At 41.5% G+C, this 17,076-nt stretch overlaps 1 protein-coding gene across 1 annotated transcript; it reads left to right on the forward strand.

Moving 5' to 3' along the window:
• The first annotated feature begins 1,014 nt into the window (after positions 1-1,014).
• AQP4 (aquaporin 4) lies at positions 1,015-13,890 on the forward strand. Its single transcript, XM_032421424.1, has 5 exons — positions 1,015-1,150; positions 4,093-4,507; positions 5,427-5,591; positions 5,876-5,956; positions 9,388-13,890. The coding sequence occupies exons 1-5, from the start codon at positions 1,119-1,121 to the stop codon at positions 9,664-9,666; spliced, it is 972 nt and encodes a 323-aa protein (XP_032277315.1). The 5' UTR covers positions 1,015-1,118; the 3' UTR covers positions 9,667-13,890.
• Positions 13,891-17,076: the final 3,186 nt, after the last annotated feature.

Genomic DNA, 17,076 nt, shown 5'->3' on the forward strand with positions numbered 1-17,076 from the left:
GTTTTTTTAAATCGCAGTCTAGAATCTGAATGATAAATGGCTTTAAAAGTCAACATGAAATGGTTTAAGTGTTCTTTGTGGATTCACATCAATGCCCCCTTCCCCCTCTCAACAGAATTTATTCCTACCTTCAGGGAGCACCTTTTAAAAAGGCTGACCCCCTAACCACCATGGACAACCATCTTTGTGCAACCACATTCTTAAGGATGTAAATTCAGTCTTTGTTACCTGATAATGCTTGGGACAACAATAAAATGCCCCTCTGAAATTCACACTCAAAATTTTAATTCCTCTTTCTAATAGCTTTTCACCATTCCCAAATCTCAAGTCCCCAAAGGAGACAAGAAAACAAAACAAAAAAATTGTAATTGTGATGCGTTCATTCCACACAAGGCGGCACAAACGACGTTGTCAATCTTGTCTCTAGGTTTACAGATATTAAATTTACCTACAATTTCCAAAAATTTTGTCCTCACCCAACCTCCATATTTTTAAATTTGCTACTTCTTACCCAACAATTGTTATTAATCTAACAGTCAGTGGAGCACCCTGAAATAGTCTTATTTCCTATTTTTCTTATTTTCCTATTATCCAAATCAGTGTTGCCCAGGCTACAAATGGACTTACCTATTGTGCTTAAAATGCTACTTCTCAGATCAAAAACTTCAAAAGAACCCACTGGATATTTAACCCCTCAAAAGCAAGTGCACTACAGCCCAGATCTCAACCCATCTCAACTGCTGGATAACACAAACCTGTTTTCTCATAGGTGCCCAATTTCAACCACAACACATAACCAAACAAGACAAATTCTCAGCAATTCTTTGTGGTGAGAAGAATCGAAATAAAACTGGGGGAAATCCTCAATTTCAAAGATTCCCAGCTAAAGAAATACAATGTAAGCAAACATTTTGTGTTCCTGAAATGCCCTGTGTCTACAGTGATCAGGTAGAGAAAAGTTATTTCAAGTTCAAATATAACTTGCCGATTGCCACATGGTGCAGTCTTTCCACCCCTACACTCCCAAAACCCAATCAGACAAGTGGCCGTAATCTGACTCCCAGTGCACTGGGAGCTGCGGGGCAGGCAATGAGAGCTGCACTCTGGCCAGGGAAGGCATGAGTGGCAGACCCGCAGCAAGGCAGTGGGGGTAAGTCTTTCTTTGCCTTCAGGGAACAAAGCGCGGGCCAAAAGATGAAACTCTGACTCTTTTGTTATAGATATATGTGCCTTCTCAGACAGAATTTAGAAGGAAACTGTAAGGCAGGTAGGTGATTCTTTTCTATCTGGGTACTGGGCATAATCATAAAGAGACATAGGGAAGAGAGAAGAAAAAAAGGATGCTTTGTTGCAAAATCCTCCAAATATTCGAGACCTGTGCATGCACAGGGAAATTACCCTATGGAGGTAAATCTATCTGCAGTATTTTTCTTCAGAAAAATTACTCACCGGGAAGCTCAGCTGTCCAGAAGTGGATCAGGCTGTGTGTTCAGCTAGAAAATAATGTGTTCGGTTCAGTACAACCCGGGCACATCAACAAACCCCCTTTGTTCTGGGGCGAGAGAAGCAAAACAAATAGTGTTGATCAATTTTCCGTGAGTGTGAACACATAAGGGAACATTGCTGATAATAACAGGAGCTATGACAGACTCTGCCTGCCGAGGTGAGCACTTGGAAGGTCAGGGCTATGTATGTGCTGCCTGGGAACTTTGGGGTTCGCAGCTAACTGAGGCTGTTCGCTCTGCCCCGGAAGAACATCAGATTCTGTGGGTTTTCCAAAAAAGTCAAAGCACTGTTAAGGAGCATATTTATCTATTCGGCGGGGGAGGGGGGGCTGGGGGGGGGGGGGTTGATGTTGTTGTTGTTGTTTTAATTCCTCTAGCTGATGAAAATTTGAAGCTGAAAGAGCAACTGAGTTTCTTAAATTAGGTCTCTGGAGAGGCAGGAGTGAACAGGCGGGGAGATAGAAAGTGAGGGAGCCAGGGTATAGCCAGGAGGTGGCCTTTTGCCAGGGCCCGCCTCTCTTGGTGGTACGTGGTGCTGAAAGGGACCTGGGGTGTCCTGCCCCCCGCCCCCCAGCCTCCTTGGTTTCCTGCTTTGTCCTCTTCCTATCTCCCCGTTGAGGATATTTTTAATGTCTCTCTCAGGGCATACTCCCTGCCCCATTCCAAGGGCTGCTTTGGCTCTTTATTTTCTCTTCCTCTAGTGAATATGATGTCATTGTCCTCCCAGCTGGGCTTTCTTGTAATTACTTAGAGGAGTTCACACGCAGGGGACATCAAGGACAGGGCTGGCTGTCCCCCTTCTGGAGCCACCCCGCCTTGGGCCGAAAATGGGTTTCTCCTTCCAGCTCTGAAGCAAAGCCCCGTATCAAAGCAGAGGCTGAGTTGAGATCCTAAAGGTCAAGGGAGAGTTCCCCTAGCCCTTTTTAGCACAGCATTTCCCCACTGCTCATCCAGAACCCAGGCTCCTGGGAAGGGGAGGGGGGCTCCTTCCTTATACATCAAGGGGAAAGCTGTAATAACTCTACCCTGTTCAAATACCTGGCTTTCTTGCCTAACCCTTTTCATAGCCTCTGGTGATCAGTCTCTCCACACTCCTTCGCTCTCACCACTATCACAGGCAAAGGATAAGGGCAAATGCCTTGAATAATGGGGTAACTAGAGTAATTGCCCCCACATTGGGAATTCTAGCCATTTCTTGCCCAAACCAGCAGTTGGGATTAATATCCTCAAACCCCATCCCTTCTCAGCTCCAAAGATCCTCAGACAATAAGAGGAAAACAGACTGGAGGAAGAAAATGCTCCCTCCCAACGGCTGTCTTGCTGCACCCCACCCTCCTCCCAGCTCCCCAGCACACCCACAAGGTCCCCCAGAATTGGCGCCCCCGCCGTCTTTCCGGGCCACTCTGAAGGAGAAGAAGGCCGCCAAGAAGACGCTGGAGAACAGCCACTCTCCGTGGAGCCTTCTGCTCCGAGGGCCACTGCCCCCGGCCCCGCGCCCCCGCCGCCGGTCCCCGCACTCGGCTGCCCCTCGAGGGCGCAGACCGGGTGCCCGGGGCGCCCACCGCGGCCTCCAGGGTCCCTTTGGGGAGGCGTGTCTGAGGGGTCACGTCGGGGGTCGAGAGAGGGTCAGGCACAAGAAGGGACTGTCGCCCAGTCCGGCAAAGCACGGCGGAGGCCAGGATGCAGCCTTCCCCCGCGCGGCTGCTGGGACGCCTGGGACGGGGGCGGGGCGGGGGCGGGGCAGGAGCGGGGCAGGAGAGGGCAGGGGCGGGGCAGGAGCGGGCAGGGGCGGGGCACGGGCGGGGCAGGGGCGGGGCCGGCGCTGGGCGGTGGCTGTTTGTCCACCTGGCACCCGCCCGGGGGTGGCCACTCCCCTGGGGCCCGAGGTTGACACGGCCCAGCGCCGCGCGCCCAGGTCCGCAGGGGAGACGGAGGGAGTGTCCCTGTCGCCGCTGCGGCCCTGCCAGTTCCCACCGCCCCGGCCAGTCACCCTGAGTTCCCCTCCCCCGAACGACTTTACCTTCTCCAAAGACCGGCTTCAGCATTCCTGGCCTCCTCGCGGGCCTCCTCCCTAATCCGCAGTCTCTGCTGGGGGCGAGGAGCATCACGCCTCACAAATCCATTTTCAGAGGGCCATTTTGAGCAACAAAGTGCAAAACTGCAAAAGACCTCCCTTTTTTTTTTTTTTTTTTATTGCTTTACGTTCAAAATATAAATGGCATGTTGAAAGTACATTGAAACTTAAAAACTTGCTCTGAGGTAATTAACTCTTGCTCTGAGGTAAATATATTCCCTTCTTAGTTGTTTAAGAAATTCGATTTAGACATTTTCCTTTCTAGGGACACATCGGTGCAACTGGATGAGCTGTGACCGTTAAATAAAAGGAGGCTAGCATCACAATTTGACTGTTAAGGAGACCATTAATTAATTAAGAAGGTTTTCTGGAAGCATTCTTTCTTGATATGCAAATAACCTTTGAGGGGGTCCTTCCCCCCAGTCGGGCAAGATGACACGCCTGGAGTCTTCACCCAAATTCAATTCATGAACCCTGCTCTGGTAAACTGATTAGGATCTGTTTTCTTTTCAGTAAGTGTGGACCATTGTGTAGAAGAGAGAACATCATGGTGGCTTTCAGAGGGGTCTGGACTCAAGCTTTCTGGAAGGCAGTCACAGCAGAATTTCTGGCTATGCTCATCTTTGTGCTCCTCAGCCTGGGATCTACCATCAACTGGGGGGGAACAGAAAAGCCCCTACCTGTCGACATGGTTCTCATCTCCCTCTGCTTTGGACTCAGCATTGCAACTATGGTGCAGTGCTTCGGCCACATCAGCGGCGGCCACATCAACCCTGCTGTGACAGTGGCCATGGTGTGCACCAGGAAGATGAGCATCGCCAAGTCTGTCTTCTACGTCACGGCCCAGTGCCTGGGCGCCATCATCGGAGCCGGGATTCTCTACCTCGTCACACCTCCCAGTGTGGTGGGGGGCTTGGGGGTCACCACGGTAATGTCTGTAGCTCTTATTTTCCAACTAGGACTCCGGGCTTCTTGCAGACCCCTGCTACAGCACACCCCGATGGCCTGAGAGACTTTCCTAAAATTGCTAATTTCTTCCCAGAGAATTTCTGATGACTCCTGCTACCCGTGAAAACTGATCCCAGCAACACTGACTGTATCCATATATAATCATTGTTTGTCATCGAGTGATGAATATTATTAAGTCTAGGTGGCACAAAAATTGTGTTGGTTTTTTTCCCTGGGTCTCACTCCCATCCCAGCGACCATACTAGACTATATATTTAGCTTAAGGCATTTTTATTACAACTATTTGTTGGTTCGCTAGCAGAAGAAACAATTTTGTTTCTTGTCACTTTCATGAGATTTAAAATGATCTACATCAAGGGTCACACTTAAAAAAATAAATTGACGTTTGATCCTAGTTTTGTCCTTAACTGGTTAGGAACATTCAGTTGTTAGCTCAGCACCAGGATTGATTAAAAAAACCACACACGGTTTAAATTTTAATTGAAATATATATTAATTAATTTAAACCTAATTAATGGATTTAATCATTGCCTTATAAAATTACAAGACTCTCAAGAAACTCCTTTATAAGTTACGTTCAGCAGCGGCACATTTTGCTTCCTTTGTAGAAAAGGACATTCAGCACAAATTCCCACTTGGTCATTGCAGGAGTAATTAATTATCTGTGATGGCCCAAAATGAGTGGAAATTCATTCCTTTTTTGTTTTGTTTTGTTTTGTTTTTTGGATGCAGGGGGAGCATCTCACTTGGGGGGTGGAACAGAGGGCTCAAATTAACCATTGCTTTTTCCAGTGAGGAAGTATGCCTTTCACAATGATATGTTATCACAGAAAATGAACTCATGCTTCAATTCAGATGGAGCATTTCTCTCTTTTTAGGTTCATGGAAATCTTACCGCTGGTCACGGTCTCCTGGTGGAGTTGATAATCACATTTCAGTTGGTGTTTACTATTTTTGCCAGCTGTGATTCCAAACGGACTGATGTCACTGGTTCAGTAGCTTTAGCAATTGGATTTTCTGTTGCAATTGGACATTTATTTGCAGTAAGTTTCCAAGTCCATTTAAATAATTGATTCATTTCATTTAGCCTCCCCCTAGAGCTGGCTTAAAGATCTTGTGTTTATAGCTGTAGTTCTTTAGTATCCAGCCACGTTTGTCCATTTTAGGTGATTATTTTGCTAACTTTATGATGAGAATGTTGACATGGCTGCTAACATCTTGACAGTTTCTCTAACCGACTTGGCAAATGGTAGCAAATTGCAGTGAATGCTTCCTGCTCCTAGCCCCGTTTCAGCAATGTCTGAAGTGGTTTTCTTTTTCCCTATAGATCAATTACACCGGTGCCAGCATGAATCCCGCCCGATCCTTTGGACCTGCAGTTATCATGGGAAATTGGGAAAACCACTGGGTAACCATCCTGTTGATAATTCCTGTCCTCCTACACTTGAGGACAATTACCCCATGGAGCTCTTTTTTTTTCTTTGCTCACTAGTTTTCTTACTCCCTCCCAACCTTGACTCCCCACTTTCCTACACCATTCATAAAGACCAGGGAGAGACCAGCCCAGATCTACTGTAAAACATCGCATCTTATATCTGTTCGGGGCCTTCGGTAATAGTCTTTCTTTTTTAACAAGCACTGCCCTGGGCACTGTATCTGATAGACTTACCTATGTGGAACAAGTGAAAAATCAGGGTGATTTGGTGAATATGGGGTTTCACTCATTGAAAGTGAAGCCTTCCTGGCGATAACAAAATATACACTTGCAAAAAAAATAAAAAGAAGAAGAAAGAAATGCTTAAAAGCACTGCCCATAGCAAAAATATTTATCTTTTTTGTTTACAAAAGCATGAACCCAATTAATAGTATGTGAGTCAGAAGCATTTGAACTGCAGATGGAGAGGAACCAATGGTGGGAATGTTTATGCTGTTATCACCATAACCATACTGGAAACATCGATGACTTCCCGAAGAGGCACGCTCTCCAGTCTCATGGCCAACCTACTTACTCATGTGGTGGCGGTGCTTCCAGAGAGTAGCGATGTCCATTTTTAAATATCGTGATCCATTTTATTTCAATTGTTTCTTACAACAAAGGAATTTAAATCCCTTAAATGAATAACATGGCAGTGTTAAGGCCACTCCTAGACTAACTTAAAATAATCAATAAAATATGAGACTTATGTAAGCCAGCCTCAAGTAGGGCAAACTTTGATTGTCACTTATGTGCCGTGAATGCTATTTTACAACTTTTATTTTTAATTCATGAATATAACCATATGTCACTTGTGTTTTAATCTCATTCACACAGTGGTTATTGACCCAGTTACATCCATCCAACCGTAGTATACATTACAAATGAGAGGAAATCGCACCACTACTATAGGCATTCAGTGCTAAGAAAACTGTACTGAGTTTTTAAAAGTAATTTCAATCCTTAAAGAATGAGAGTCAGTGTTCAAAAGCAAAATTTTGGACCCAGCCATGCAAAGAATGTCAACATATACCATCCATGAGATCGGTCATTTTGCCACCGGTATTTCCATTTACGTCTCAAAAAATTTGCCACATTAATAGGAATGGAAATTTTTAATGGGCAGTATATAGTTACTTACGGTAAAGGTACAACTGTTAAGTTCACCTTTATTAAATTCGAACTATTTTTGTAATTACAATTTAGACAAATAACAATTTTTAACTTTAGTTATGAAGACTTTAAAATGTGGATGAAAATACATGGCTTTTATTAATCACCTACTGGTTGTGGTAGGCTAGCTAAAATTTGACTAGTAGGAAAATATTTAGCTTGTTGACTGAATTAAAGTTTTCCCCTTGTTCCTATTTTATAACAAACTTAATCCCACTGAATATGAATGCTCATTCTGTGGCAATGGTTGTGTGGATTTTAGAACTAATTTACAGCACATTTGCAGATAGATTGATTGATAGAGAGAGTAACATCAAAATATTAATGGTGAGTTTTCTAGGTAGTGCAATGACACTGTTTTAGTTTTCCTCTTCGCACTTTCTATATATCTATATTTTTAGCAAGAAAAATTATTGACCTTTATAAATTTGGAAAGTCATTTTAAAGTATGTTATGACTTTTGTTTTGGAATAGCAACCTGAAACTGAGATTTGCTCTTTTGGGGGAGCATGTAGCCAGATGTCTTCTTCGTAGGAGTTTTGGGGATGCATCATAATTATTTAGCAGTCCCTTGTCTCCCTTGTGGGAGTCGTAGCATGGGGAATAGAACATACCTAGTGAGCTCTTACTAAAGGAACAGAGAGTAAAGACATTTAGAGGAGGGCTCTCGTTTCTCCAATTGAACAGGCAGGGAGAAGGTCAACTCTTACATGGTTTCTTTCTGTTCAAGATAAGGAGCTTGGTCCTTGCAGGCACTCTACCAGGAGATTCCATGTGAAGTGTATGTGCTCAGCTACAGCTCACATTTTGAATTTTCTTTAGATTTTGCAATGAGGATGCCACGTGAAATTAATTTCCAAAGAGTGTCAGGCGAGAAGCATTCCTCTTATTTTTTTCAAATGAGAAAAGGGGAGGCTCATGGAAAACGGTGCAGTAGTTCAAAAAAGAGGCTTGAAATCACACAGACCCGAAATCCCAATTCAAGCACTTGCTAAGCATGCAATCCTAAGCAAGCTTCTTGCCCTCTCAGGGTGTCAGCCTTCTTACCCATATAATCAGGACAATAATCATATCTACCTCAAATGTTGCTATTGGAATTATGTGAGTTAATACAAGAAAAGTGCTAAGTACAGCTGGCTCAGTAAACCAGGTTTCCATTGCTCCACTGAATCTGTTGAATGAATGTCCACTATTCTGCCGCATATATGTGCTCCAAGCAAACATTGAGGTTTACCAAAACTCAACATTTAGTTTACTCTAGATGCAATAATGGTAGGATAAAAAGCTTCCATTTGTTGAATGAAAAATCCTGTGGAGTTGCTAATCCTCAACTAACCATCACCCATAAACCCAGTACTGGGTTTTTTTTCACCAAGTGACCATGGTAGGAACCGTGAGGATGAAAGAAGAGTAATGAACAAATCATGAGGTTTTCAATGAATTAAATCACCAGATTTTAGGGAAGAAAATCGTGTAGCATACAGAAAATGACTCACCGCCAGCCTATTCACATACAACGTTAAATTGTCTAGGAAACATGGAATGGAGCCTGTTGCTATGAAATTGGAACTAATAAATACAAGTATTATTTCAATTTAATTTTTACAACCTATGAGGTCTGTATTATCATAATCCCCACTTTGCAGATGAGGAAATGAAGTTTTAAGAAGTTAAGTAAGTGAATCAAGAATTCACCAAATTGCTAAGTGGTGGAGCTGGGATTCCACTGATTCCCTGCTGAGTAACTATAGCTCAAATGATAAAATCTGTATGTTGATTGCGATTAGGTAGGAAACCAAAGTAAAATGGCAATATTAAGAAAATAAGATAAGTACTCTCCAGAAATTCTTTTTTTTCCTGAAGAATTCTTAGTGTTCCCTTTGTAGGTAACACCACCAAAGAGGGGTTATCTTGACTTTAAGGATTATCAGAAAAATGGAAAGGAAATAACTAATGAAAGCAAGAAAAGAGAAAACAGCCTTTCCTTATTTTCCATTCGTATGTTATTTAGCAATTTGTGGATCTCTGATGTGCAGATGATGTATTTTCTTATATTCTTTCCAATCCTGCTTTCTTCTGCACAGCACATTTGCTCTCTTAATGTTAACCAGCTAGGCTCTAGATTCATGAGTTGTTCAAAAGAATAGTTTTCCTCCACTTTCACTCCATAACTCTTCCATCTTTTCCCCTAGATATATTGGGTCGGACCAATAATAGGAGCTGTCCTCGCTGGTGGCCTTTACGAGTATGTCTTCTGTCCAGATGTTGAACTCAAACGTCGTTTGAAAGAAGCCTTCAGCAAAGCTGCCCAGCAAACAAAGGGGAGCTACATGGAAGTGGAGGACAACAGGAGTCAGGTAGAGACTGACGACTTGATCTTAAAACCTGGAGTGGTGCACGTGATTGACATTGACCGGAGTGAGGAGAAGAAGGGGAAAGACCCGTCGGGTGAGGTGTTGTCTTCAGTATGACTAGAAGATGGCACTGAAAGCAGACATGAACCCTCAGAACTGTCCTCAGATTTCCTTCCACCCATTAAGGAAACAGATTTGTTATAAATTAGCCATGCGCAGGGTTGTTTTTTCATGTCCTATTATTTAGGCTAGACAAGAAATATTTCTTTGTTCTACCAAGGAGGAATGGAAGAAACCTATTGTGAATTCCAAATCTAAAAAAGAAGTCTTCTTAAAGTGTCCCCAAAGCAAATATGAATCTAGTTTATCCTGCTGCCATTCATTAATAATCAATTTAAAATGTGTATCAAGATTTGGTTAAGTCTTGCCTGGCAGAACTTAGAGACATACCTATCAGTTTATTCCTCCTCAACCATGACCCTGGGATTGTTGATCCTCGTTTGAGTATTTATTCCATTAAGTCACATTTTTCAATGGCAAGGGACAGTATGTCACAAAGTCATGCACATTCAAGAGAGGAAATATAACAAGCTCTTTTATGGGTAGTCCCTTATTATAAACAACCTCAGCAAGAGAATATTAACAAGGGTGATTGCTAATGAATTGTTTCCATTTTTTATGTCAGATACCCAACTTTCAACCTGAACTCCAATTCATAATATTCCTTCCTCTTCCTCAGTGTCCAAGGTAATGATGACCTAAAGCCCAGAAATTTGAAGAATGTTCAGAAACCCTGTATATTTATTGGTTCCATCTAATAAAATATCCAAATCATAAGAAACACCTATTAAAACAAACAGGACAAAAGACTCATAAGATCTTACTGGAGTGGAGGAAAAATTACCATTATAAAAAACCATAAGGATAAAAGAACCTATATTCTGGAATCAAATAGTTGATCTGTTTTCAGTGCACATCCTCAAATACACCAGGTGAGGTTAAATATCTAAGCTTTTAACCACTTAACCATGTTGCTTATTTTTTTAATTTATTGGCAAAACTGGGGGTTTTGTTTGTGACTTTGGTTATCTATATGTAAACATTAGCTGAGATTTCTTTTTCATAACAAGAACATAACTAGCTGAATCCTAACTTTTTGTTATTAAGCTCTGCTCACTCTGGAAGGTGTCAAGTGGGGCCCTACCCAGTCCCCATTTCTGCTTCTCTGTCACTTCTCATGAAGTTCGTTGATAATCTTCAGTGTGGCATGTGATGGTATTTTAATGAATGAAAATGCAGGAGAGACAAGGAAGGCCATGGTTGCAGAGTAAAAGGGTGAGGACATCAGAACACTCCATGTTCAGAGCTGACTAGACCACCGATCTTTCATTTGTAGAGATATTGTACCTAGGAACCCAACACCGTTTTTAAGTATTTTCATTATTGACTCATTTATTTGTCGAGACATCTGTTCTTCCTGAACTGCTCTGCCTTGAGTTAGTAGAATGGTCTCTGGAAACCCCAGTCTCTATCATCTTAACCACCCAGGCTAGACTTTATCCTAGACAAAGAGCTGCAAACGTCAATTTAATTGAACAAAGAGCTAGTAGGGAAGCAAAAAACCCATCACTGCAAAGAATGGCTTGAAAACAAGCTGATTATCAAGGGCTTTCTTCTCCCATGCACAGTTCCAACTATGTGCCACTTTTTAGTGTTAGGAGCAGGTGTGCGTCTGTGGCAGAGATAATGGACCACTGTTCAACCTGATTCTCTTCGGTGCTAAGAAAGTGCTGCGCGAGGTCCGCAGGGAGGCATCACACCAGGGCAGTGCCTGGGTGGTTTTCCTGGACGATTCCCAACCCCAGGCCCCTTGCTCAGATGTGTGGCCAACCACACCCTCCACCAGGGAGACCCATCGTTTCCTGTTTGGGGCGGCATCTATAGGAAGTAGGGTGAGATTCTAATGATGGTTTATGCTTGTCTTTTCAAACGTTTGTATGGTATACCACTAAAGGCTTAAAATCGGGGCGGGGGGGGGGGGTGTAGGCTCAAAAGATAATGCTATCAACCAGGGCAAACATGTCAGCTCAAAAGTTAACAAGGAAAAGTTAAACAGATTTTTCGAATATGCTTACAATTTGCTGGCTTACAATCGATTTTATTCAGCCATATGGTTTACTTCTTATACACTCACTTTTATACTCACTTCCAGTTAAAGTATTTAATAAGTTAGTGCTTAAAAAAAAAAAAATAGGCATGAATGATGTTTTTGTAAATTGTTTTCCAGCAACCAGCAGAGTGCCTGGCACTTAGTAGGTATGTGTTAGTTAATAAAAATATATGAATTTCATTTAGGATTTAAGAATGTAAATAATTTTCTTCTAATCTTGCTTTTGCTCAGTATTTAATAAAAGCTTGATTTCAAGGACTACTAAGGGAAGGCAATATAAATGTAAAAACCACAAAATATATTTTTGCATTCTACTATTTCAGAGGCATAGAGTGAATGAAAGCTTTAGCACTTTTTTTTTCCCCTGCATATGAGACAACATATTTTGTATTTCACTCAAGGCTCTGCCAGTAAAAAGTAATGAAATTGTACCTTTCTAATGACATCTATGCAGCAGGGGTCTATTGCCTTGTGGATGGCACCAAATTATCCAAATGTATTAGGACACGAGGGCTTTTCCCTTTAATCCCTTCTTATTAATGAAGTGCATCGTGCTGCTCCCAGGAGAGGGCTGCTGACAGATAGACAGAAAAGAGATCAGAGAGAAAAAACTGGAAGGACATAAATGAATTATACCCAGCCAGGAAGCAATGCCAAGCGTCTCTTCCCTATGGAAAAATACAATAAGCACCCCAAGATTGTGACTTGGTCCCTACAATGAAAATGTATATAGTTTGTCAAAAGAAGTACAAAGGGTAAGAGTCGTTTTTAAGTTTGGGGGGGCTTTCTTAAATATTTGGGGCCCAGCATTTGAATGTATTTTTTCATTGTTGAAGTTGGCTTTTTTTTTTTTTTTTTCCCAAGAGTCCTAAACTTTTACACTGGAAGGAAATATTTTCTGGTACCTAAATTGTTGCCTAGATGTAAGATTCCTACACTTTGTTCCTACCATTTGATGCTTTTCATAAATTCTTCCCCTTTCTGACTCTTCTCCTAATGTAGTTGATAGGTCCTAGCTGTCACTCAGTCTGAAAAAAAAGGGATTAGAAATATCTGAATAACATAGATGATGGCATTAAACTAAATAGGTCCTAGCTGTCACTCAGTCTGAAAAAAAAGGGATTAGAAATATCTGAATAACATAAATGATGGCATTAAACTATCTGATTAATTGTTAAAGGTCTGATTCCAAATAGGACAGACTGTTCTTCTTAGGCCGTGAAACCCGGCAACTTAACTTACTGGTTTCAATTCAGTAACGAACAGGAAAATTCCAAAATAGAGTAGCAAACTGAAGCACTAAAATTAATCCTGGCGAGGCCCTTTGTTGCATCGTGTTGATACTATGCCTGCATGCTGTGAACATCTGACAGGGGAAGTTGCCTTCGTGACAACTAGATGACAGTAGGAGCTCAAGAGACAGCCTTATCAGATGATACAAGGCCAATGTAACTTCTCCTTAGAAGCACTATAGAATGGGCAAACTCAGAATATCTTATGCCTGAAAGTAATTCTGTCTTTATGTTTATGTTCATGGCATCAAAATTTTTAGGAAGACGTGACTACTATCTGGAAAGTGCACTGAACAAAACTCACTTTCTTTACCACAAATTTTGTGTGCTTGCATTGTATTGTAATACTTTATAGATCACCCCAAAATAGCAGTAACTTTTGAAATTCGTAGTTCTCTGAAATACATAGAAGACATTTAATTCAGGGCTCAAAACCTGTGGCCACGCACTTTTGCAGATGACCATACCCTATGAAAGCAGTTATAGTGTCACCCACATGTGTTAAAATCCAAGAGCTAAAAATTACACCTAATTTATATAACCCGTTGGAATATATTTTTAGATTCTTTTCAGGATTAATTAAATAAACATGCAGTTTATGACAATATAATTGTTTATCACTTTTATGACCCAAATCACTATTGTAATTCTTGATAAACTGGTGAGAATAAACTAAGCATATGGTTATATTCACAACTATTTATTAACTGAAATGTTATCCCAACATCAGAGCTAATGTTGAGATTTAAACTGCAATGTCTAAAATGTCTAATATTTGGAATAATCTATTAAGTATTAGCATTGTGGTTGATTTCCATGAATTGCATTGTATCTCATACTACTAAGTTTGTGCAAATAAACTTTTAATGTTTAAAAAGTAAACATTGCATCTGATAATGTTTGAAAATTCACTCATAGTTTTTTCAAGTTAGATCTTGAGAGCATCCTTTAGAATGACCCAAAGGTTTAGATATTTGAGTATAATCAACACCAAATGAAACAGTGGTGGGATCTATATAATGAAATGCATTTTTTGGAAGGCTGCAGAGGATACACTATGGTAGGCCCTGATGGACACAGTGAAAATGGTACGTCCGTGGGCTTACTTCTAAATGTTCACATCCATGCAGAATAGGCCATTGAAAATCAGCTGTCATTACAGTGAGTCTGAAAGTGAAGACTTTATCAACTGTGACTCGGATGAGGCTGGTATTGCTAAATAGATGATCCATCCTTAGGGCATTTGGCAGAGTCTGCCTACCCAGATGGATAATGCAGGCACGGTGAGTACTGGGACACTCCCCTGGGTTCTTAGTTTGAGGGGCTCCTCAATTTTGAGAGGCTATAGAGCCTCAGGGAAGAATTGAAGACAATCATTTATGTAGTGTACAACCCATCAGATGAGTAGTGAATGATGCCTTTGGAGCCCGGTGGACACATACCTCTCTTACAGCATTTGTCAGCGCTCGCCAACATAGCAATGGCAGTATTTCCCATCGTAGTGAAATAGCTTGTGTAGGTATCTGTCTCCCCTACTAGCTTCTAAACTCCTTAAGGGCTAGGATGATATTTTATTTCTTCCGTATCCCCCACCCGCAGCACTGAGCACCAGGCTTGACATTTCACTCAATATATGCTCGTTGCATGAATGAATACAGAACCTAAGGACTATCTCACAATCACGGGGAAATACTACAAAGCACTGTACCTCAATCTAGTTGCTTTTGCCGTTGTGTAGATGTGTGCTAAATATTTGAATTCTTATAGTTCCAGTTAGGAGCCTGAAAGTAGCTCAAGCACTAAAGAAAAAGCAAAGAAAAAATGCACAGAAAGAATAAAACACTAATTGGATTTCTAAAATTTATACCTAACGTGTAGGCAACAAGACATGTTTTCATTGCTGTATTTATACAATGGCCAGATGTTAGACGAAATTTAGCTCAATGAGTATTTCAGCAAGAAAAGTATTTTAACAAGCATGGGAAGCTAGAGATATAAATGTCAGCCTGATTTTAGATAATTATCCTGCTTGGAAAATGTCCAAAATAATATGTCACCTGAATAATTCTTACTATTTTTTTTCATTTGTCTACCTCTTCACTCCTCAGGTTTAAGGAGACATTGAGAACTCTAGAAAGCTGAGTTGAGTTCTCCCTCCACATAGTCAGAAACCTCTGAGAAACTGTGGCACTGATTTTTGAAAGCTTTGTGCATAGCATAGTGATAGCACATGGCTAGTGCTCAATGAAAGCATGGTGAATGGATGAATGGATGGATAGATGGAGAAGTGGATGGATGGGTGGATGCAAGTGGATGGATGGATGGAGGAGTGGATGGATGAGTGGATACAATCTGGAGACATGAAATTAATATGTGAACAGATGGCAATCCTAGCCTGGATTCTTTCTTCCCTTATGAAAGCATTGGCCATAGGTCAGGAAAGTAGAGGAGAAATGCATAGATTAGAATAATTACCAACTATGGGTATATTTATGGGGTTTTATAAATTACAAATATTACTCTCAATTATTTAATCTACATTAAATGGGGTAAGCATTACTATCATCTTCATTTAGAAAGATGAGAAAACCAAGTGTCAATGAGATTAAGTAAATTACCCAAGATTATACCCAAGCATAAAGCAAAAACTAGGGATGTCTGGATGGCTCAGTCAGTTAAGCATCCAACTCTTGATTTCGCCTCAGGTCATGCTCTCAGGGTTGTGGGATCGAGCCCTGCATCGGACTCTGTGCTGGGTGTGGAGCCTGCTTGAGATACTCCCTTTCCTTCTCCCTCTGCCCCTCCCTGCTCATGGTTCCTCTCTCTTTCTCTAAAATAAAGGAAAGACAGGGAAGAGGGAGGGAGGGCAATCAGGAATCCCCCAGTTACAGTAAAGTGGGGGGGAGGGGGAGGCTCCTTGCGCTCCTGCCCCCACCCAGTACAGAAGTTGCTAACACAGCAGTTGCCCGTATGCACAGAAAGTCCCTGTGCTAAGTCAGCACATTCTTCTCCTCCTATATGGAATCAGTGCCCCAAAGAGAACTGAACTATGCTTTGTCTTTCAAGGACGTGAGCCCCCATCTCAATTTTAATTGTCAAATGTCAGGCTAAAGGGAAACAGGCTCCTCCCGTGGAATAAAAGTACATCTTGATTTTCAGCAAGGAAGACAGGATGAAAGCGGGATCTCCCCATTTCTTTCAAGAAATCTAGCCTCTAAAATGTCCGTCTTTGGGGCGCCTGGGTGGCTCAGTTGGTTAAGCGTCTGCCTTCGGCTCAGGTCATGATCCCAGGGTCCTGGGATTGAGCCCCGCATCGGGCTCCCTGCTCTGCAGGAAACCTGCTTCTCCCTCTCCCACTCCCCCTGCTTGTGTTCCCTCTCTTGCTGTGTCTCTCTCTGTCAAATAAATAAATAAAATCTTTTAAAAAATAAAAAATGAATAAAATGTCCGTCTTTGAAAAAGAAAACATATGAGCCTAAATCTCAGCACATGGCTCCTGGAAATGATTCACCACATTAAGCTACTCCAGGACTTCAATGTCAGAACTTATCACAAAGGATGTAAGCTTTATCTTGTTGTTTCAAAAGCCAATCTCATGGAAACAGTCGCAGAAGCACGAAGAATGAGAGCTGCTGAGATTCTCTGGTGACCCGCAGTAAGAAAGAGTTGAGAAAAACTGATACAGATTATTCAGCCCTGTGGTGTTGGTACATTGTGGTTAAATCATTCATATTCTTTGAACTCTAATAAAAAATTCTTATCAAACAATGATGACATTTTCATCTCATCAAAATTTAATCACAAGAGTATTGTAATTCTGATTTTCTTCACCTCGGTTCAAATTGAAAGTAATTGTCAGACGTCATTTTAATTCTAACCATTACATCCCTTCTTACATGTTCTCCCTCACATTATCATGGCCCATTTTGTTCTTGAAGAGGCATGTCATTTTTTTCTATTATTCAAGCAGTTTTAAAAGAACTTTGTCACCTACTTACAAATAGTACACTTAAGGCTCATTTTAAAAAGCATTTGAGATAACAAATTAACATGAATGGAAAATGT

Source organism: Phoca vitulina, unplaced genomic scaffold (genome assembly GCF_004348235.1).
Source record: "Phoca vitulina isolate PV1807 unplaced genomic scaffold, GSC_HSeal_1.0 scaffold24, whole genome shotgun sequence".
Lineage (NCBI taxonomy): Eukaryota > Metazoa > Chordata > Mammalia > Carnivora > Phocidae > Phoca > Phoca vitulina.